The 23,091-nt window shown below is 33.4% G+C and overlaps 1 protein-coding gene across 4 annotated transcripts in view; it reads left to right on the top strand.

The window, feature by feature from the left end:
• PPM1B (protein phosphatase, Mg2+/Mn2+ dependent 1B) overlaps positions 1-17,269 on the top strand; it is an 89,053-nt gene extending 71,784 nt beyond the window's left edge. For 2 of the 4 annotated variants that reach the window (XM_070379655.1, XM_070379652.1), the window contains 4 exons: positions 369-486; positions 4,402-4,513; positions 4,903-4,960; positions 13,612-14,673. In XM_070379655.1, the coding sequence (XP_070235756.1) occupies positions 384-486; positions 4,402-4,513; positions 4,903-4,960; positions 13,612-13,917 (579 nt within the window). In that variant the 5' untranslated portion in view covers positions 369-383 and the 3' untranslated portion in view covers positions 13,918-14,673. The other 2 variants (XM_070379653.1, XM_070379654.1) reach the window with 2 other exon arrangements.
• Positions 17,270-23,091: the final 5,822 nt, after the last annotated feature.

Here is a 23,091-nt window from a genome sequence, read left to right as displayed (position 1 = left end):
TAGCTAGGGGGGAAAAATGCATATTTTCTTTGGAAGGATGCATTTTGGGCTTAAGTCACTTCGGGAATATGCAGTCTTGAGTGGGAAACAGAGTTTTTAGAAGATTTAATATGTATGAAGATACCTTCATTTCTCAAGTAGTGGAATGGACGTAGATAAGAAGAGGTGCATAGATTCAGAAATCATAAAATAATTACCATCTACCCATACCTAAGAGTCCTTGTTTCTTCAGGAAGTGCTTCAAATAGTTCTTTGAAAATGAATGTGTTGAAGGTGTACATTCTGGATGATTAAATAATTGCTTAAAGTAAATAATAGTTGATAGACTGTAGAAGTATAATTTTTATTTTCTTTTTTTTAATATACAGGGAAGTCGAGATAACATGAGTATTGTACTAGTTTGCTTTTCAAATGCTCCCAAGGTCTCAGATGAAGCAATGAGAAAAGACTCAGAGTTGGATAAGTACTTGGAATCACGGGTGGAAGGTAAGAAAGATGCTTTTTTTTTTTTTTTTTTTTTAAGAAGAAGCAAAAGTATTATTCCTTGTTTGTCAAATCTTTTAAAACTTCCTATAGATTTTGGACTAAAAATCCATTATTCAGGAATGAGAAAGGGGAAAACTAGTCTCCTTAACGTCAACATAATTTGCTAATTGTTTGGGTTTATATCTGTTGTTTACATATGTTCCACCTATTCTTTTCCCTTTTTTCTTCCCTTTTGGGTTAATCAGTATTTTCTATTTGAGTTAATCCCTGCATTTGCTCATTAGTTATACATTCTTTGAAATATTCATTTAGTGGTTACCTTGATAGAGAATACATTTTAGAGTCTATGGCAGGATCTCTGGTTTAATACTTTAGTTTTATATGTGCTACTTTTCAGATATAAAATTATTTTATATGAAGTTACACATGTCGGTCTTATTTATTTTGCCTCAATGTCATTCTTACAAAGTTCTTTCCTCAATTCAGGGTTACATTTTTTTTTTTAACAAAATACAAAATTTTATTTTATATTTTTTAAACTATTTTATATTGAGTAAAGTTGATTAACAATATTGTAATAGTTTCAGATACACAGCAGAGTGATTCACTTATACATGTATCTATTCTTTTTCAATTCTTTTCCCATTTTAAGTTGTTATATAATATTGAGTAGCAGGTTCAGGGTTACATATTGACCTATATTTTTTCCTAACACCTTATGGCTTGATCATTATTACTTTTCAATAGTAAATTTGAATGATATAATGATTATGGTGTGGTCAGCTTGTTGAATTTGGCCTATTTACGAGTCATGTTTTAGATGTATAATAGCTATATTGGTATATACCAATAGTAATTGGTAAAAGTTTTGAAATGCAAAGATTGGTGATTTCCAATGTGTAATTACCAAAAGAAAACTACATTCTTTTGCAGATTTGGTGGCGAGGGACTGATTCATCTTTTCTAGCTTTACAGTTGTCTGCACATCCTAAACATTTTTTTGTTGTTGGTCTGCAATTTCTTCAACCCTGAACTGTCAGTGAAGTTGTGTTTTCAGCGAAACGGAGAGATAAGGAACCTGTGAAAACACTTGGAAGACCATGTTGGAAGCATTCATTCCTGTTGATAATGTCATAATTATGAAGAGGAGCTGTTTATAGGAGTTTTTAGTAACATACATTTTCTGAAAGGTCGAGTGTATTGGGGTGGGAGGTTGCTGGCTCAAATTTGTCAGAAGACGAGGAAGAGTTTCTTATTGTCCAATTTCCTTGTTGACAAAAAAGAAGCTAGATAGTTTTCATTTGGGGAAGAACTCTAAAATTTGGTCAATTACATGTTATATGATCTTGACCAACTTGCCTAATCTCTCTTAAGGCTCCAGTTTGTTTATTGTGAACTAAAGGTAAAAACACCAACCATACAGTTTGTTTTAAATAAATGAGATAACTTTGTTAAGTACTTGGTGATGTGCCTAGCACACAAGTCTGCAGCAAACTGTAGCTTTTATTAACTCTTCTGTAACAGCTAAATTTTAATTTCTTAAATGTGTGGTCAGTTCAGCTCAATGTGGGTTGTTAAAATTTAATATTATTTTGTATGATTTTAAACTATCCAAAAGATACATTATATGGCAGATATAACAAATATGTATTAATATGATGTGATCTTGGGGCCTGTGGTACACACTTGATTATAATCACTCAATTAAAAAGCTCTTTAAAATCCTTGAAAAAGCAGCCACTACAGATCAATATGCCTTGGTACCTAACTTCTTTTTTAGAAGCAGTTGTTCTTCAAGAGCACTGTATTTCTGTTAGGGTTTAAAGTCATGTAATTTGATATTAGAATTTTGAGGTGAAAGCGTTCTGGTATATTGGCAAGTCTGTGTATGTGTTTTTATTGGGTGTGCAGAGGAGAGGTATAATGTTAAATAGTCTTTAACCTAAATTGATTAGATATCTGGTGAATGCCTTCTGTATGTATTCATTACTTCAGCAGTCCTTGAGCATGTGAGTCACTGGGAAGGTAGCAGAAAACAAAGCAAATGTGTTCCTGATCTCATGGAGTTTATAATCTAGTGGAGACCAGTATGTGTGTGTGTGTATTTTTTTAATAGAAGAAAACAGAACAGTAGGCAGACAGTAGCAAGGAATATTGGTTAGGAAGGTCTTTTTGAGGAAAAACATTTAAGCAGATGACTGTATATGGGAAAGAGTGGCTATTTGGGGAAAGAACATTCCAGCAAAGGGAGCAATAAGAACTGAGGAGTGAATGTGCTTAGAGTGTATGGCTGGACTAGAAAGAGCTGGTAGAAAAGTGAAAGACTAGGAGAAATTGCTAACGAGCAGATCATGTACTACTCTGCAGACACAAATGAGGACTTTGGACTTTAAGTGTTGGGAAGTCATGGAAGATGTTGAGTGCAAGAGTAACATGATCTGACTTTTTAAAGGACCTCTCTCTGTTGCTCCGTGAAGAAGAGATTGTAAAGAGAGACAGGAGAGAGGAAGCCAAGAGACCAGTTAGAAATCATGCGTTGAAGCAGGTGACAGGTGGTGGGGGAGGATTGGATTGCAGAGGTACCAGTGGTATGTGAAAGTTGGTTGGTGAAGTGCTAGACTGCAGTGGGTTTGGGTTAGGGGAGATTGTCCCTCATGCCGCATACAACAATGTCTGGAGACAGATTTGGTCTCATAAAAGAGAGGGTGCCACTGACATCCAGTGAGTGAGGCCAGAATGTTCCTTAACATTCTGCAGTGCACAGGACAACCTTCACAGCAAAAAATTGTCTAAAACATCTGTAGTGCTGAAGTTGAGAATTCTTGGACTATAGAGATAGAGTGTAAGGTAGAAAAACACAGTCCTGCCTTCATGAAGTTTACAGTCTGTAATCTAGTAAATATCATGTATAGTGGGAGTATCTAGCAACACTCCTATCCAGGCATGGGTCAGAGAAGGATCTGAGAAAGTTACACATGAGGTTGAAACATGAAGGTGAATACACTTTAACCATACAAAAGTGTTAGTTGAATAGGTTTAAAAAGTGTTTCAGACCAATTGGCAATATAGCTAGGGGTCGGGGCAGAGTTGAATAGGAGCAGAGTTGAATAAAAAGTTAAGGTCATGGTCCTTGTGAGGGATGCATGGTAAACCGTTTGGATTTAGCCTCTTGAGGGCTGCTTAGGACACTGCTTTGTTGCTGATTTAAAAGTAAGTTTGCCGTTGTCTGATTTTTCAAGAAGTTTATTGTCTTGATACTGGCCAGATAAATCATGCCTTAAGAATCTGTTTTCTGGAAATTGTAAATATAAATGAAACATATAAATGTTTTATTTTGTTAGAGTATTAGCAAATTCTGAGATTTATTTTCCTTTTTTGTTTTAAATAAATTGTACCTGGTGAAAATAATAAAGCAATGGATTCATAAAGGCAAAAATAAATAGATTATAGAACATACTGTTTAGACAAAAACCTATAAAGCAAATTTTAATCTTCCCTTATAATCCTTATCCTTCCATTGCTTTTCTTTTCCTGTAATTATAGCATATAATATATGCTATATTATATTTATATATAATATATATATATAAATATATATATATATAATGTGTTTTCATATAAAAAAATGTGTTTCCATGTGGCTGTGCCTTGTTCATAGGGATCATTGTAGTGATTATAAGCCATTTCACTCAGTGGCTATTCTGAAGTTTTCTTAATTGTTCCTTTATTGGACATTTAATGTTCCAGTTTTTGCTTTTATGAATAATGCTAGAATGAGTATATATATGCAAGTAACTTTTTATCTTACCTTTTTTTGTTCCTTGTGTGATAGTATTGCTAAGTAGTACCTCTTGTTTCACTTTGTGAATTCTGAGTTATCACATTAATTCAGGAACTCTTCTTAAAAACCTGCAGAAATTATGGAGAAGTCTGGTGAGGAAGGGATGCCTGATCTTGCCCACGTCATGCGCATCTTGTCTGCAGAAAATATCCCAAATTTGCCTCCTGGGGGAGGTCTTGCTGGCAAGTAAGTAGAACAAAAAGAACTAATTTTGACTTCATTTATAATTAGTAATTAAATAATTTGGGGTTAGAAGTACATCAATTATCTAAAGATGAAATGGGTTGACAGTTCTTATACTAGAAAAGAACATTTAAATTTCATCCAAAAGATTTTCTTTTTAAGACATTATTTATTATATTCTTTGGGGCTGAGGATCCTTCTTCCCTTAGTAAATGAGAACAGATGGATTGTGCAGGATCAAATTCTGAGTGAAATGCAGAAACTGTTCTTGGCAGGTATTTATTGGGACAGTTAATTTTTGACTGTAGTCAAGATATATGAAGTATTATTTTAAATATGCAGAAGCTTAGTAACTATGTAATTTAATAAAACTAAAGCATAATTTTTTTTAGGCGCCATGTTATTGAAGCTGTTTATAGTAGGCTGAATCCACATAGAGAAAGTGATGGGGTAAGTTTTGTTTTATTTCTTAAGTATTTTAAATAATCTTATTATATAAACAGTGGCTATAAATATACATATACACAATGACTGCTTTTCATTTTAAAGAGTCAGTTAAAGTTTAAGGAGATGTATTGAAGTGGAAGATAGAGCTAAAGTTCTGTTTTGTAGATAGGTCTGTTGTCATTTAATGGGCATCAAATACCTTTTTGTGTGGGCTGTACTTATTTCTTCCCTGTGTGTCTTGCCTTTCCTTCTCCTTCTCCCTTAAATCTTAATTTTGAGGCAAACAAAGAATGTGCTTTTAAATGTGTCCATTTCTCCTCCAGCAGGCTGCTGCAATCACTGGAAGTTAGTGATCGTGATCAGACTAGACCTTTCAGACTCTTATTTTATAGACTAGACCTTTCAGTGCCTCTTTTGTGCCCAGTTGAACACCTGAGAATAATTGCATTCTAGCCTTCTTGTTGTGCTCTGGGTATACATGTTGAACTGGGATGACCATTTTTTGTTGTACTCTACTGTGCTTCATCAGAGCAAAACTCTTTGTCCCTTTGCCTTCCTTAGAAATACTGATCAACTGCTCCTCTGTAGGTTTTTAATTTTATTTTAATACTAGTACTAGGAGGCCAAACAGTAGCCTTTAAAAAAAAAAAAAAAAAAAAAACTGCCCTAAATTTCAAAGTTAGTAATTCAAATAACTGTCTTCTCATAGAGTTTTCAAGTTTTTGGACATCTAAAACTGAACAATTTAATTTTAACATGTATGCTTCAAAGATTTAGGAGAGCCAAACTTAGTACTAAAACTTATTGAGAGGAAATAGCCTCTATGCTCCAGCTCCTCTTGGCAGGTCTTGAGAGACCACTATTGGCCACTGGTAGTAATTATGTGTCATTTTAATTGCATTGTTTTCCAGGCTTCATTATTGCACAGCAGTATCATATAATTTGTTTTTTTCTTAGCAATAAAAGTTACATTGACTAAAAGGGAAATTTTTACAACTAATGCATTTTAGTTACCTGAATAAAATTATACTATATATTGCTAATAACAGAATTTATACCTGGGTTTAGAGCAGTGATTCTGAGACTTTCTTTTGTGTCAGGTACCTCTAAAGTATTCAGAATTGTGTCCAAAGCTGTGGAAATTAATTTAAGAATAAAGATAACGTCATTTGATGCATTTAGACAACTCCAAACCAAACAAGTGAGGATAGGATGTCAAGAAAGATGGTAGTAGTTGGGAGGTAAAAAGAGCCTTACCTCTTCAGCTAGATTATAGGTTCCACGTAGCAGCCACTACCAAGGTTGGAGGAACTAAGCCCTCAAGTAGTTACTGATTCATTATTAGCCACATAATTACTTTGTTCCCTCACATGTTTGAAAATGCAGCCCCAGTGTGTAATCTGAAAAATTATTTCATAATATACTTGCTAGGTTTCTTAGTCTCTCAAGAAAGTTCGCAGCTTTTATTCCAAACAAAAAAGTTTATAACCCAGAATTTCTGTTAAACATACACCAAGGATGAACAACAACAACGAAAGGATGAATTTTAAACTTTCTTTAAAAGTAGAAAATATGTATTATACATAGTAGCTATGTAAGCAGTGAATAAATAGGCAACAGAACCATGAAACTGAGGAGAGCTGCTCTGGATATAAAACTGGCCTTAAAGATGATTATTTGAATTGAAATTGAAAGTGTTAGTTGCCCAGTCATGTCCAACTCTTTCCAAGCGCACGGACTGCAGCCCACCAGTCTCTGTCCATGGAATTCTCCAGGCAAGAATACTAGGGTGGGTGCCCATTCCCTTCTCCAGAGGATCTTTCCAACCCAGGGATTAAACCCAGATCTGCCACATTGCAGGCAGATTCTTTACTGTCTGAGCCACCAGGGAAGCCCTGGTGATTATTATATGATTATAAATCAAGGAAATGTATAGTTAATCACCTTTATATATAAACACTGATGATCCACCATGTAATGAATTGATGTGGGAGGAGATTATGAAACAAAAGGCAAGGTCCCCCATCCCTGCTTTGAATGCAGCCGGCAGTGTTGATACAAGCAGAGAAGTTAAGTAATAAAAAGGTTTCACGTCATTTACCAAAGAACAAAAAGAAACGCAAAATATAGACTGATTGCCGTGTGAATTGTAGAGTGATTGCTTGGACAGTCAGATTTTCAGAGATAAGATTAGATTTGAAGAATGGTTTGAATGGCAGAAATTAAAAGAAGATTATAGTTAATGTGGATTGGGAGAGGCAAGAACAAAGTTTAAGCTATCTTTGAAAGAGCGGATGTCATTTTGGCTAGAGCAGGAAACTGCTGTGGTGAAAAATAAGAATTCAAAATGCCAGAAGTATTTTGGAATAGATTGGAGACACCTTTGACTTTATATTTCAGAGTGAGGAGCCACTGCGTGTTTATGGTGTGAGAATGGCAGACTCAAAGGAGTACCTGGCATTCTCATTTGTTAGAGACATATGCAGTGTTAGGTGGAAAACATGCTAGGGGTCAAGTAGTTGTGCATGACCACAGAGACACTTAAGTGTAAGCTCATTAGTAGGTAGATGTGTGAATTAGAGAAACTTCCTGTTTACTATAAAAACAGAATCCTATGTTGGGAAACATTACTTTACCCTTTCAGAATAATCACAACCTTAGAAAAATGTTGAACCATAATCAAAAGTGGAAGTATACTAAAAAATACAAAAGAAACAGAAAACTGAAGAAATGATAATGTTTGATTAAATTCTTAGGCCTTAACTTGAAGCACAGAAGTGCTCTATGAATGCTTCTCAGCTTGGTCAGATCTGTGCCAAGTGGAAGTTGCTGCCAGGAAGTACAGAGTGGCAGGGGCTGATACAGTTAACTTGCAGAATGGGCAAGACAGGAGGGTGCTAGAAAGACAGAAGAGGAGACAGTTGTATGGGAAGGAGGGGAGCTCATTTTAAAAATATTTTTTAAATAAAAGTAATTATTCATTCAGATATTTAAAAATACAAATGCTAGTCACAGTAAATCAAAGATTATTTAGAATCCTAAAACATCTGCTTTATATCAAAGAGAATAGAATTGTTCTGCTATAAATGCTTACCAGAATTACCAGAAATGGGTATTCATTCACTTTTCTTATATTAAAAAAAGTCTTTTGGTTAATAAAAGTATTTTTAAAAAACCTGAGTTGAATATAAGTCAGAATATATTTAAAATATATTCAGGAAAGTCATTATTTAGGGGAATTTTAAAGTGTTTTACTTAACTTTTTTTTTTCTGTTCAACTTTCTGGAATATGTTCAGTCTTCTTAATGTAAGCAATATTGATACTTTCCCAGCTTTAAAATCAGTATCTGGAAAAGAATCAAGCTTGAAATTTTAATAAAGGGGTGTGTGAATCCTCCAAAAGTTTTTGCAGATATATTTATGTGTGTGCATAAATACTATTTAATGATTAGAGTATGTCTGATTTTCATTAGTTCCTCCAAGGAGTCTGTGACCCCCAAAAGAATAATAACCTAGGGGACCAGAAAAAGTAAAAAATTACATTTTGCTCTAAGTTATCGTTATATTACGTAGGGCTCTGTGATAACCCCCACTCTTTCTTCTTTTAAAATGCTAGTTTGTTTTTAATTCAAGTATAGTTGATTTACAGAGTTGTGTTAAAGTGGACAGCACAGTGATACACAGTTTTCAGTTTTTTCAGGTTCTTTTTCATTACAGGTTATTATAAGATATTGAATATAGTTCTCTGTGCTCTACAGTAGGTCCTTGTTGTTTATCTAAAAAATGCTAGTCTAGTTTTATAACTCTAATTTAAATTCTTTTGAGATCTGGGACTTCGTTCAATTTGTTTATGGCTGTTCCCCAGCTCCTTTAGCAGTGTCTGGTATATGTTGAGAGCTCAGTAAATATTAGTTAAATAAGGAACATTTCTGTTTCTTTCACTATAATTGTATGCTAAGATTATTTTTAAGTCATATATTTTAAAAACTAATTTGAGGTTGCTCATGAGTAAGAAAGTTTATTATTTGAGCTTTATATTTTTCACGCCAAAAGGTTAAGTTCTTCCCTCAAAGGAGACTTAAAATACTTTTGAATTATTATACCAGTGATCAAATAGCTATATAAGTTGATGATTCTTAGGAACTTGTATTTTCCCAACTCCTACTTGTGCTAAGCCATATCTGCATAACTGTATCTACATACTATGTAGGTAACTCAGCATCCTTACTTTACAGAGAAGACTAAGAATTGGTGCAAAGGAGTAGCTTGCCCAGGCTGCAGAGCTAGATGGATTGAGTAGCTAGAATTGGAGCGTAAGTCAGAGTGCCTCCATCTGTTCCTTTTATACCTTTCCATGCAGCCTCTCTGATATTTAGAGGTTACATATGTGTCTATACCCCACCTCTCTCATGTAAGAAAAATCATTTCCAATTCTCATGTTTAGTTGTCTTAAAATATTCCATTTTTGATGAATAGTTTATAAACTTGTTGAGATTAAGCAGTCAAGCCCAGTATCTTATTAGTTATTTTTCATTTAAATACACACTTTTATTCTAATTTAAAAAATTTAAGGTATTTGGATTTTGAGAATGGAAGGAAAGAAAACTAAAGCCCCCCAAAATCTTCCTTTTCTGTTTTCACATTACTAAATTTTATAGACAAATCTTTTTAATTTTATTTCAAATAGATCAATTATATTTTTATATCACAGTTTTAGGACTTTGTGAATACTGTTTTTTTAATAAATTGTTTCTCATTTACTTTTTCACTTGTCAAAGCATTTTTTATGGGGAAGATCTACCTACACTGTTTGAAAACACACTAACTTTAGTCACTTTTTTAAGGTGTCATTTGACGTACTCCTCATAGCTTTGGTCTTTACCATTTTAAGTGACTCTTTAAAATTATTTCAGATTGACTGAAGTTTACACGATACTTGGAGATGATATATGATTTATTAGATTCTTTATTAGTCACTCTTAATTGTATCTCATGAAGTCATATTTGAGAACCTTCTTAAGATTATTTTTACCTGACAAGCAGGGATGAGGACCCCAAAAAACAGAGAAAGCCACACAGTAAATATCTGTACTAGCGTTCCTTAAGTTTCCCCACTATTGGAAGAGTGTCACTTCTGGCGACTGTGTTTTTAAAAAATTGCTGCAGATGAATTTTAGCTAATTAAATTCTATTTTTAAAATGGGCTTAGATTTCCCTACCCACCTTTTGCTGTCTTTTTTGATTTATCTATTTATCTGGGTCTTATTTCGTGTAAGGCAGTGTTTTCATAATGGGAAATTTGATTCTCAAGCTGAGTTAGTCTAGGTGACAGTAAAACCTTAAAAACAGAATCTGAGGGAAGAGTCCTAAATCTCCATGTCTGTAATTGTCTTAAATTTATTTTGCAGACTAATTTAAACTGTCCCATCTAATATGATTTTTTTGTCCTGTAATTTCATTAATTTTTCTATTATAAGAAAATACATTATAGACTTCAATATGAAATAATTTGTGGTCCAACTCAACAATAATTTTAATTATTTATTTAGTAAGCATCTATTTACATGAGGCGCTTTACTCTGCAAAACTGTTACTGTAATGTAGTCAGAAGAACATTCAGAGGGACATTGATGTGGATTACACTTGTAGACAAATCTGAGCTCTGTCACTTCCTAGCATTGTCATCCTGACAAATAACTTAAATCTCTCTGTGCCTTAGTTTCTTCGCTTATAAAAACTAGAGTTACAGTATCTATTATAATAGAGTACCTACAAGGATTAAATGAAATTATGTATATTAAGTTCTTAGCACAAGCATTAATTTTTCATCCCTAGGTGGTTGGGAGGATACAGAAAGGAATAGAAATTATCTTTGTCTAAAAGATTTTATAGTGCAACTGGAGAGACTTGTCAACAGTTGCAAGGTGAAATGAATTGCTCTGATAGAGGTGTAAACCTGAGGTACCTTTTGTGTGAGTTCAGGTAAAGAAGGTGCAGCTAAACAATAGATTCATTTTCTGATATTAATGAAAATCCATGACTGTTGTATAACAGTATTTTGAAACATCAGATGAAATGGAGAGGTTTCACCTATCTATGTCCAGCACAATAGGAAAATGTAATTTGCTATAATATAGAATGACTTAAATGTGGTCATTAACTCAAATTCTTTTCAATTGGCTATTGTAAATCCATTCCTATTGAATTTAGAGTTTGGGTTTTAGTGTGCTTTTTATAAAGCAACTACCTCTCTCTCCCCAGCTACCACTACTGTAGCCCTTCACAGAAATGTAGATGATTACTGTGATGATCTAGATGTCAGATGGAGTGTGAGATACATCCACATATAACAGCTTTGATCCAACCTTATCAATCAGCTCAGGGAAGTAAGACGGTTTATCAGTCGTTCTCAACCTTTGCTATGTATCAGAATCACCTTTCAGGCTTTAAGAAAATCATCCCAGCTCACTGAATCTGAATACCATGGCTTGGAGTTTGGCATCTGTATAATTTTAGAAACTCTACAGGTGATTCTAATGTGAAACCAGGGTTGAGTTCTCTATTGTCCACTTGATTTTGTTTCAGTGTCCAAGGGAGTTGTCAAAGGTAGTTGTTGGTTTGAGGGCTTTTTATTTGGAGGGCAGAGAGGAGTCTTATACCTTCCATTAAAAGTTCTTTGTGATACACTCTCAAATAGAAAATTTCCTTTTGGAAGACCTGATTAAAAATTGATATGGTTTATGATCAGCAAGCATTTAACTCATTGTTCCATCTTAACCTTTCCTGAATGGATTCAAATTAGAAACTGTATTTAGGGAAATAATGTTTATTTAGTACAGAAAGAAAGGTAAATGGGGGGAGAAAAATCTTAAGAGACCATATTTTATTATGTTCTCTCCACACACTAAATTTTGCAAATTAAAAAAAAAAAGTTATTTTGATAGTTAATATGCTTGATGTAGAAAATTGGAGTAGTCAAAGCATCTGAAACTTCATCACCCATTATTATCATTTCTATATAGCTGTGTTTCCTTTCTTCCTAGGCATTTTACATGTAATATCCTAAAGAATATGGGCACACATATGCCTACACATAAAACATATGCTGTACACAGTATTATCTCTTGCTTTTACACTTAAAAAAAATACTCAAGTGCTCTCATGTTTCTAATAATAAGCATCGCCATTTACTATATGGCTATAGTCATATTACCTTTGTTGTAGAATTACGGAGTAACAACCTCCAAAGATGGTTAAGAGTTTGTATCAGATCTATATCAGTAGCCTTTTTGTATTTTATTTTCCCAACATTTTATGGTGAAAACTTCCAAACGTATAGAAAAATTGAAATGGTCATAGTGGACATCTTCATTTTACCATATTTGCTCTCTTTGCTCTATGTGTACATTCCTGGCCTTTTTTTTTTTTTTAAACTGACTGAACTTTTGACAGCAAAGCGCTGATAAAATATTTTACCTCTAAATATTTTGGCACACAGCTCTTGAGAATGAGGACATTTGTTTACATAATCATAATTACTATATTATTATACCTAAGAAAATTGGTAATAAATTTAATATCATCTAATATAAAGTCCACATATTCTCAGTTGTCCATAGAAAGACTGTTAAAATTGTTACATGGTCTAGTCCAGTTGTTACCGGTCAAGCATGTTAAGCAAGCCTTTAACTAAGCTCCCAGTTTGTTTTTACCCTTAACACTGAAAATAAGTCTAAGCCAGCTTTTAATAGGATGTCCTACATTCTGGATCATATGATAGTTTCCTTGTGTTTTTTCACATAATTCTGTGTTCCCTGTTTTCTTATTATATTGGGAATTAGCTTAATTAAACATTTTTTGGCAAGATCACAAGACATAGGTTTGTCCTCCCTAGCACATCATGTCAGGAGGCACATATAAGGTTGAGTTGTATCTGTCAGCGTATCAGTATGATCAGCTTGGATATTAGAGTTTGTTCTGCAAACAAGGTTAAGTAGCTACTATAGGAGAAATCTGTCAGTTTTACAAAATTCGGTAAAATATAAAAAAAATTGAGTAGTTTAATATTCATATTTTATTATAATGTTTAAAATGATTTTAATCTAGAGATTTTTAGTAAAATATTTGATGACAAAAAATAAGTAAAATTTTTATCCACAGAAATTTTACAATTCCCCCAAATTTAGTTTATATAATACTGCATTTTGTTTCTCTTCTCCTTCCTGTCATTCAGCAGAAATGAAGAAACTAATGTTCTAATGGCCTGCTTTCTGTCCTTTCCTATTGCTTTAAACACTAATTTCCTTTAGTTACTAAATAATTATAGCCTATTATTTTCTTTTGAAGTCAGTTGCTTTTAGGAGATGCTGTGTTGCTGTTGAATTTTGCTAGCAAGTAAATTTCAGATTACACTTATCAATGTAAAATAAGACGTTAATAGTTCATGATGCTCATTTGCTAAAAATAACTAGAGGTATTTCGATTGGAAATTTTTGTTAATTGACACAGTAACACTTGATTCTTAATGAAATGTTCTCATGCTTAGACTATATTACTCATGGTAGAGAAATGAGTGTTTTGCTGTGATATGTTGTGAAATACGTGTGATATCCTAGTTTGTCTACTGACACTGGGGTCTTGAATCTTAAAAAAAGGCCTCCGATGAAGCAGAGGAAAGTGGATCACAGGGGAAATTGGTGGAAGCTCTCAGGCAAATGAGAATTAATCATAGGGGAAACTACCGACAACTTCTGGAGGAGATGCTGACTAGTTACAGGCTAGCTAAAGTAGAGGGCGAAGAAAATCCTGCTGAACAAGCTGCTACAGCTGCTTCTTCGAACAGTGATGCTGGAAACACAGTGGCAATGCAGGAAAGCCATACTGAATCAAAAAGCGATCTTGCTGAATTAGACAGCTGTACCGAAGATGCAGGGACAAAGATGAGTGGTGAAAAGTTATGACTTTACTTTGTGGTAATACTTTTGTGATCTTTGATTTGATGGTTTTTTTCTTAGGAAGTATAATGTATGCATTTATATAACCATTTTGTTATTTGAAATCTTGGTAAACTAGTTTTATTATATTCATATATTATAGCCTTGTTTTTTAAGAAGGCCTTTGCATACATCTTTATCAGATAGTTTAAAATTGGCTATATTCTAGTACTTTGAATTTAATAAAATTACATGTCATTTCATATTGTATGCCAGAAATGAGGCTACCAGTTACTAAAGTCAGTAGTTAAATTCATACTAGGAAAGGATTAGAAATTACCGATTAGCAAGATTACTTTATATTGTGGAAAAAATTGTTAATGTAGAATTATACTGCTTCACATATTAGTACGTTCATAGTTAGCTTTGTAATGAATTTGTGTTTTCTTTAGTAATTTTAGTTCTTCAAAGAATGGCAGATGCTGTCCTGTAATTTCTTTTTTCAAGGATGATAATTTGTGTGTTCTTGGAATTGTTTATATTTTGCCTCTCTGTAGTTTTATTTTTCAGTAGTTCTGAGATTCCAGATGTGTGGTTATTTTTCCTTTTTCTGTATCCTTTATGAAACATCATTTTTGAAAAACCTATGTATTATTCGTCCAGCTTTGGTTTGTATATTCTGTATAGCCTAACTACATACATCCAAATGTATGTCAACCAAGTGTTTAGAATGAAATTATAAATGTTTAAGTCCAAATAAAGCATGTGATGTGGAATAACCTATGCATGTTGTACTTATTTTTAATTTTTTTAAAAAACAACCAGGTTTGGTATATTGGAAAAATAATTTGAATTTCATTTGTATCTATATAAAACTTAGAAAACTTTTGGTTTGGTGCATTTTTCATTAATTAAAAAAATTTTGAGAAGTCTAGGTTACTCACAGTAAATCTGTTCTGTTTCTTAACCCCCTTGTGACACAAAATATTAATCTTTGGACAGTATGAACACATGTAAACATGTCAGAAGGTTGTCATGATGAGCTTTTTAAAGATTGCAAGACTGAGTTTTGCTAGAAGTGTTCATCAGAGATTAGTAATGCAAGAAGTATAAGATATTTTAAATAGTGGTGGCAGATATGAGCTTGACTTTGCTAAAATGAGTTTTTAAAATACAAACAACTAAGTCACATTAGAGTATTTTTTAAAACAATTGTGTATGTAGAACATTTTAACTTTGCTTTTTCATGTTTTATATTTATCATGTGTCTAAAGTTGCTTAAGGTACCATAAGTTGAAGCTTTGGAATCTTTGTATATAGCTGATGTTTTGATCTGTTTTTCCAATGCCAGAATATTTTTAAGTGGTTTGAGAAAGAGGAAGTCATTTGGTGGAAAGGGGAGGAAAAAACCCAACCAGTTTTCTATCTATATTAGATAGATCCATGTGTGTATACACACAGTATACAATACACACAACTCTCTCTGTAAAAGTACCTTTTCAGACAAAGAAAGGAAGGTAACTTGTTCATCTGATTTTGTTTTCTTTTGAAATTCAGTCCAGCCTGGAAGTGGTGTAGGTAAATAGTAATAATATTCTTCCTTTTCTCTTCCTGTAGGGTGCTGGAGATCTAGAAGACCCATGGTAGCCTTATAAACCTTCTAAAATGCTTTTGATTCTGAAAATTGGGGGAAAAAACTTTTAATCACAATTTTCTTCAATACAAGGGAAAAATATTCTTGTGGATTCCCAGCGTTTTGTGATATGAGCAGAAAATCATTAGCATTTCCCATCATTTGTTCATATTTGTGTTTTCTGGTAATTGCCACTTGTAGCATTGCCTGTACTACAGTATTTTTGCCAGCCTCAGACATACTGGTTACATCTGTATTGAACTTTTGACCCTAGAAACCAATGGAGTTATTTCACCACAAATAACGAATATGCCTGAGGTGCATGGGAATATAGTTAGCTGTACTCTGAAGATACATTTTTTTTTTTTTTAACTAAGGCACACAACATATAAGCATGTAAGAGTAAAGAACTGTATGAGATGTTCCTTTTTTCAGTTCACCAAGTTGGAAGCCTTTTGCAGCTCTGTGGCTTAAAATTTCATTTGAGCAATTTACTATAGGATTTATATTTATTATGAATTGTTATTTAATTTTTTTTCCAATTTTACCTGTATTACCAAACTGGGTTCTCCAATAATGTCCAAATTGTAATGTTGCCTGCTTCAACATAAAGTGTATTTGGCAATAATATTATAAACCCTTACAAATTTTATGCATGTATCTACTACATCCTTCAATTCTCACTAGAAAAATCTCTTGAAACCAAATGGATTAATTTATGGCTATTTATAATTTGCTTTGACATCTCACTGCTGCAAATTTTTTTAAATGATGAAATTTGCCTTTATAATGTAAATTGTGATTTTTGTTTTACATGTGGGTTTCTATAGTTTTAATTTTTCAGCTTTTAAGATACAACAGGTTTTGTGTAATTTGGTATAATTTTTAATTGTTTACGTTATTTTAAAAGCTCAGAATATCACATTGAAATGACTATAAATACATTTAAAATTATCTATTTTAGATCTAAGGAAATATTACAGAGATATTTTCATGGGTTCAGTAACCTTTCATTTTATAACATTGGGCACGGTACGGAGTGGCTGTCACATAAGGTACTTGAAGATTATTAGTTTAATTCTATTTTTACAATAACCTTGAATTCTTGAATTCTTTTGAGTTTTGCATGTATCCAGTTAATGCTGAACGTGAAGAGTGAAATATTTATCTAAAAGGAGCGTGGGGGGAGGAGAAGCAATGAATGTATCCATTTGTACATGGTGTACATGTTGTGGATGCTTTGTAACGTTTTCCTATCTGTTCAGATTGTGTTTCAGCAGGATGTAATTGCCCTTGTGTGTAGTTGAAATGAGTCATCATCTGGTCCTGTGTGAAATGGAATTCATGGTATTTTCTGTAACATTTTCCTGAAGCTGTTTCTGGAGAGCCACACATTTAAATACAGCTTTCTTGATCATTTCGATTTATTGTGCACCTGATTTTTTGGTCTAAAAGGAATTATTGCCACAACATATTTTATTTATTCTTTAGATTTTAGCCTTGTAAGTTAAAGTGCTTTACATGATGATGTTAAAAGCTATTTGTCCCTTGACGGGGTTTGGGGGGGGTTGTTAAAAGATAGGGAATGAAGAATGCAAAATGGTTGTTGTTCAAACTGTCCACTCTGATCCAACCCTGTACTGATAGTACCTTTCCAGTATGATATTGTGATGTTTCATACAATGCAGTGAACATAACCAACTTGTTACCTAAATAAAGACTTGATAAAAACAGTGTGACATATTACTATTTTGTATGCTATTTAAAAATAAAAGTTCAGCTTTGTATGTTATCGTAAACATCTGATATAGTTAGAATATTTGTTATAAAAAATTTCATACAAAACCATGTAGGGGAGTTACAATTAAATCCAAGGAGGTATTAACCAAACTCTGTAGGACAATACTAGTTAACCCCTTATCCACTCCAAAAACATTTTTATACTGTTTTAAGAAATCTTTTTCAGGGGACTTTGTGGCCATGGAAATAAAAATTCTGTGTGAGTTAGCAAAAGAAACAGCCATATTCAGTATTTACTAATCTAAATTCCATAGTCTAGCTGTTCTCAGCTGTTTTTGTTATCAGGACCCATTTATATATCTAAAAATTCAAGATCCCAAAGGACTTTTTGCTTTTGTGGGTTTTGTGTGTTGTATAGAAGTTAAAACCAAGAACTTTTGCATATTATTTTAATTCATTAAAGATAAAACCATTACCTGTTAAATAGCATGTTCTATTAAAATAATTATTTTCCAAATCTAAACAATTTAATGTGAAAAAAATAGCACTGGTTTTCATTTTTGTAAATCGTTGAATGTTGACTGGATTCTCTTATTTACTTTTGCATTCAATCTGTTGCCGTGTGGCACTGTGTTCGCAGTATATAATGAACTCTGGCCTCACACAAATAAGTATTGGAAAAGAGTATTTTATTTTAATATCTTCAGATCATTATGGATATTCCTCTTTGAAACATTATCAGAACATCAGAGCAGGTAGCTTCTTAAAGATTCGTTGTAATATGAAATCTGAAACTTTATTGTCAGCTTTGTTCTCTGTTACATTAAAATCCATTTGATCTGTCTTGCATTGTAAATAGTGGATCTTTGACATTTGCATGATTTTATAACATGCCTTGGTCATTTGGAAAATACTGGTTCATTAAGTTAATGCAGTTCTTTCTAGAATATTGGCATCTGATTATGGTGTGTTTATAATTTTTTTTAATATAACTGATCTCATCAGAAAAATCTTTTTTAAGTATTAGAAAGCTGTCAAGCTCATGATGATGGATACAGATTTTTCAAAATTTTAATTTTCATTTGAAAGGTGAAATGTTATCATTGGCAACAAATATTGTCAGTTGTTTTCAGTATATAACAGGCTTTCTTCATTTCAGAGAAAATGCTGAATTACCACTGTCTGTCAGTCATTCTTTGAAGTAAAAATGGTGTTCATGTAAAGTGGCCGCTAGTTCAGCACACATGTCTCACACTTGAGCATGCTGTAGAGCCAGCACTTCTCATTTCACCATAATAGGATATTAAAAAGATGTATACTCAAGGGTAGAGGTATAATGAAATTTTTAGGACTTTCTTTGTTAACTGAAATTCCCCACCCCCCACTTTTTTCCCCTTCTGTGAGTACAAGGAAAATAGTGACTAGCTTGATGCTAGTGTCATGATTCATGCTGAGGTGCCTGCAGCTTTGCCCACCATTTCTCTTGCCCAGTCAGTGCAAATTTTGATACTTTGAGAAAGAATAAATACTAGTATTATTAAGAAAATAGTTTTGATTTCTTGGACTTGCTTGAAAGAGTCTCTGGGACCCCTAGACTTTAAGATTTGCTGCCCTCATCCTGTTGGACAGCTTGACAGTATTCCCAACATTACAGTGTAATAGTAGATGAATCCGAAGACATACAGATTTGATACGAAATTTACTTGGGGGAAAAGATGATGTTTATGTAGTTACCATTACACTGATCCTTAGCAAGATAAACAAAGTGGAATCTTTATATTGTGGCATTTTTTTCTCCCAGAAGTTTCCTGTAATGGGTTTCAACTTGGAAAACTCGTGATGTTTGTATGGCATAGATTTGGATCATTTTAATCTTTTAAGATGACTTCTGTTATAGATTTGTGTTACTTCTTTTGAGAAGGTCTCGGTTCTATATTGAATTTTTAAATTCATATTTTGAATAAAATTATTCACCATGACTGAGATGTCATTTCAGGTTGGCCCAATAAAAACAAGACTTTTCTTGTTTAATGTTGATTAAGTGGATTGTGGTTTTATGCTGAATTTTTGTTGTTAGATTTTTTGATTTTCTCAACATTCAGCAAGGTTGGGGAAACTTACCATGGAGATTGTTTTTTTAAAAGCACACTTGGGAATTTCCCTTGCGGTCCAGTAGTTAGGACTCTGTGCACAGGTTTGATCCCTGATGAGGGAACTAAGATCCTGTGAGCTGCACGGCACTGCCCCTCCTACCCGCCTCCACAAAAAAACCCTCTTGATTTCTGTTATACATTTCTTGTCCAATTTTGAGGCATGGTACTCATAATATTTACTTAAGATACTTTAAATGTGTTTGGGTAGCCAAAAATGACTGCAACTCTGATTTCTCCCTGAGTCAGGTTTATTTTCAGATGCGTGGGTCTCAGTCAGGTGTTACTTTTCATAGTGCTGTCAGGCAGTTCATGTTGCTTGAATTAAACTGAGTTTTAATTGAGATTAACCTGAAGACATCCATTGAGTTTCTTTTGCTAGCCAAGTATTATCCTTGTCTTGAGTTTAGATTCATTTTAAAATGACATCTCATATTCACATTTCCTCTTCCAAATTGCCTTTATTTGTGCTTTGAAATTAAACTGGTTTGATAAGACAAAGCATTTGATAAAAGATTTTAGAACACAGTCTGTTTTGGGTAGCTAAATAGTATTACTGAAAAATAGCATACTGTGGTTTTCATATATTAAGACAATGCACAGTGTGCATAAAATCTGTTAAGATAGTCAAATACTAATATAGTAATCATTGAGACCAAAATTTTTAAGTTATTTCAGAGAAATCCTGAGAGTTACTTGGTTTTGCAGATCAATTCTTAGGTGCACATTCTAGCAATTTGCATTGTCTTTTTTTTTTTTTTTTTGGCTTGCCGGCTCTTAGTTTCCTGACCAAGGATTGAATCTGGGCTCAGAGTGGTGAAAGTGCCAAGTCCTAACCACTGGACTGCCTAGGAATTCCCATGCTTTTTCATTTTTTATGCTCAATTGCTGTGTGAGTTTTTTTTTTTTTTTTTTTCTATGCAACATTGGGCATTATTCTGTAAGGCTTAATGAAAATGCTAAGCAAGTGTTTATTTTTGCCCATTATTTTGGTGACTCCAGTACTGTTATGCTATATTGTGATCAGAAGTAAAACAGTGTAGCTACTAATATAAAAGTTGCTTTTCAGACAACATCACCACTGATTCCCCTTCTGCTAGCTTTCCTGGCAATGATATCTTCTCTCCCTTATTTCCTGTTTGTTTTATTCTACCTGGCAAACATTTCTATTTTCCACTCAGACATAACTGGTAGCTGTGCTCTTCTAATTCAGGAGCGAGAGGGTGCATGATTTTGGTATTAACGGATTAGTAATTATTTCTTTTACCTCTTAGTATCCACAACCCTAGTGAAGCACACAAGAACCATAACTTATTAAATATAAGTAGAAGAATCAAAGATAGGGGTTTTCTCCCCCTTGACTATGAAATCCCTGCACAATAATGTTGGCAATATTCATCTTTTTAGTGATTAAATCTATACAGCAAAGGTATTTTTTTTTAACCCTATAATATCCACCTGCATTTAAAATACTTGGACATGTATTTGAGGTGAAGAACACCAGTACAATCCAAGAATTACTCTAATATATGGATCTGACTGCTTTCCCTTTCCTGAGTCATTTATGCTTATTTTCAATTGTGCACTCATTATGAAGAGATGGTTTTGCTTCATTTCTAAATCTTGAAGACATGAAGTACACTTTATTTTGACAAAATTCCACAGTAACATGATTTAAAAGACCGTGTCACTTATTTTCATGATGTTTTGCCTATGAATAAGCATCTTATAAGTAAATTGATATAGAGCTTATAGACTGGTTAGTTATTATAGCACTTGGATGCTATTGAAGTATACTCCTAAATTGAACATTAGTGGATTTAATTGTTACAGTTTCTTTAGGAACTACAAAGCTTTTCATGAAGAGTTGACATTTTAAAATTATGTGTAGTCAAAAAATAAGAGTCTTAAGAATTTTCATATATGGTTTACACTGTCTCTAAAATGTTACAATTACCAAAGGAAGTTCTGGAGTTCCAAATCTCAACCTCCAGAGCAGTTCTGCTTTTTTCTGTTGTTGAGATTCCATCTAAGATTTTGTTTGAATGAAAGCTCTTTGGAAAATTTGAAAACCATTAGGCTCAGAGAATGTATTGGTGGACTTAGGCAGAGGAAACTAGTAGTATTTGTTTTGCAAGAAAGGAAACTGAAGTGTTTGGCTGAGCTATGAACAGTATTTACAGGTGTTGATTGAGTTATCTACCTGAATATTATCATTGTTGCATTTAGAAAAGGGGAGAGGAGGTGGTGTTGAGCACTGCCCACTACCACCTACCATAAGAGATCAGTCGCCTCATAACTCTTGCCCCACACTGTCTACCCACCATGTTCGGTTAGTTTGGATTTTGCAGGGTGGATTATGGGAGAGGAAAAGGTATTATTCCCAATATCAGGTTTGAATTTATTCACACTATTACCTCTACATTCCCCACCTCTTCCATAAAACAAGCTAACAGTTAAGTAAACTGGTTTATTTTTGCTGAGAGAGATTTAGATTATTTACAACTTTTTACTGTTACAAAACACTAATGCGATAGGCATCCTGGTGTATGTCCCTTGAGTATGTGTACTAGTGTTTCTCTAGTATTTGCCTAGAAATAAAATTACTGGGATTACTGAGTATGCTTATCTTCAAGTTAATATTGTAAATGCCTTATACTCAAGGTGTGCTAACTTCCACTTCCATTAGAAATCTATGAAAATTCCTGTTCCTCTGTTCCTCCCCATCCTCAGTAACACTCAGTAAAATTGTCAGTCTCTAAATTTGCCAGTCATTTGAACGTGAAATAATAATCTGATTTGCATTTCTAGTTACATGTGATGCAAACATCTTTTCTGTGTGTGTTGGCTATTTGTTGAATGCCCCTGACTTTTACCTACTTTTCTTTGGGATTATCTTTTTCTCATTTATTTGTAGTTTTATTTATTTTCTATGTAGTGAGGATACTAGTCCTCTGTTATACTTTGTAAAGTGTTGCTCTCAGTTGTGTCCGACTCTTTGCAGCCCCACTGACTGTAGCCCACTGGGCTTCTCTGTCCGTTGGGTTTTCCAGACGAGAATACATCCTAATTCCTGAAAAGCTACAAACTCAAAGGCATAGAATTGCACCTCCCCCACCTTACAGCATACTACCCTGTGTCTGCTTTTTCTTAGTGTTTTTTTGTTTCTATGCCAGCTTTTCCTATAGGCAGAATAAAGGTTTTTAATCACTGTGATTGGAGAGAGACAAGAGAGAGCTAAGATGGTCTGATCTGAAGAGTACTGGATAGTTCTCCTTGGTCAAAAATAATTCATTTTCCGTATATTGTTTTAAGAATATAGTGGGGTTTATTTTTTGTTTGTTTGTTTTACTTTAAAAAATACATGAAGTAAAATTTAAGTGAAAAGATATTCAATTTGAGTTTTGAGAAGTTTCTTGGTTTTTTTAAGTTTCAATAGTTTAGAACGTTTCATTTTCTTCAACAGTTTGAACCTTCAATTGTATACTTAGACAGTCTTTTCACATTCTGAGTAAGTATTTACATGTATTTTCTTTTACAAATTTGGCCTTTTTATTATAAATTTGTAATATAAATGGAACTATTTACAGAGTATTACTCCACTCCTAACATCTAATGTAATATTTTCCATTATTCCCTCACAGTAGCTGATACATAAAGTTTTTGTTTATTTGAAAG

The sequence above is a fragment of the Bos mutus genome, chromosome 11 (genome assembly GCF_027580195.1).
Source record: "Bos mutus isolate GX-2022 chromosome 11, NWIPB_WYAK_1.1, whole genome shotgun sequence".
Classification (NCBI taxonomy): domain Eukaryota; kingdom Metazoa; phylum Chordata; class Mammalia; order Artiodactyla; family Bovidae; genus Bos; species Bos mutus.
Note: the sequence above shows the minus strand (reverse complement) of the source record. Positions and strands in the feature narration are given on the sequence as shown.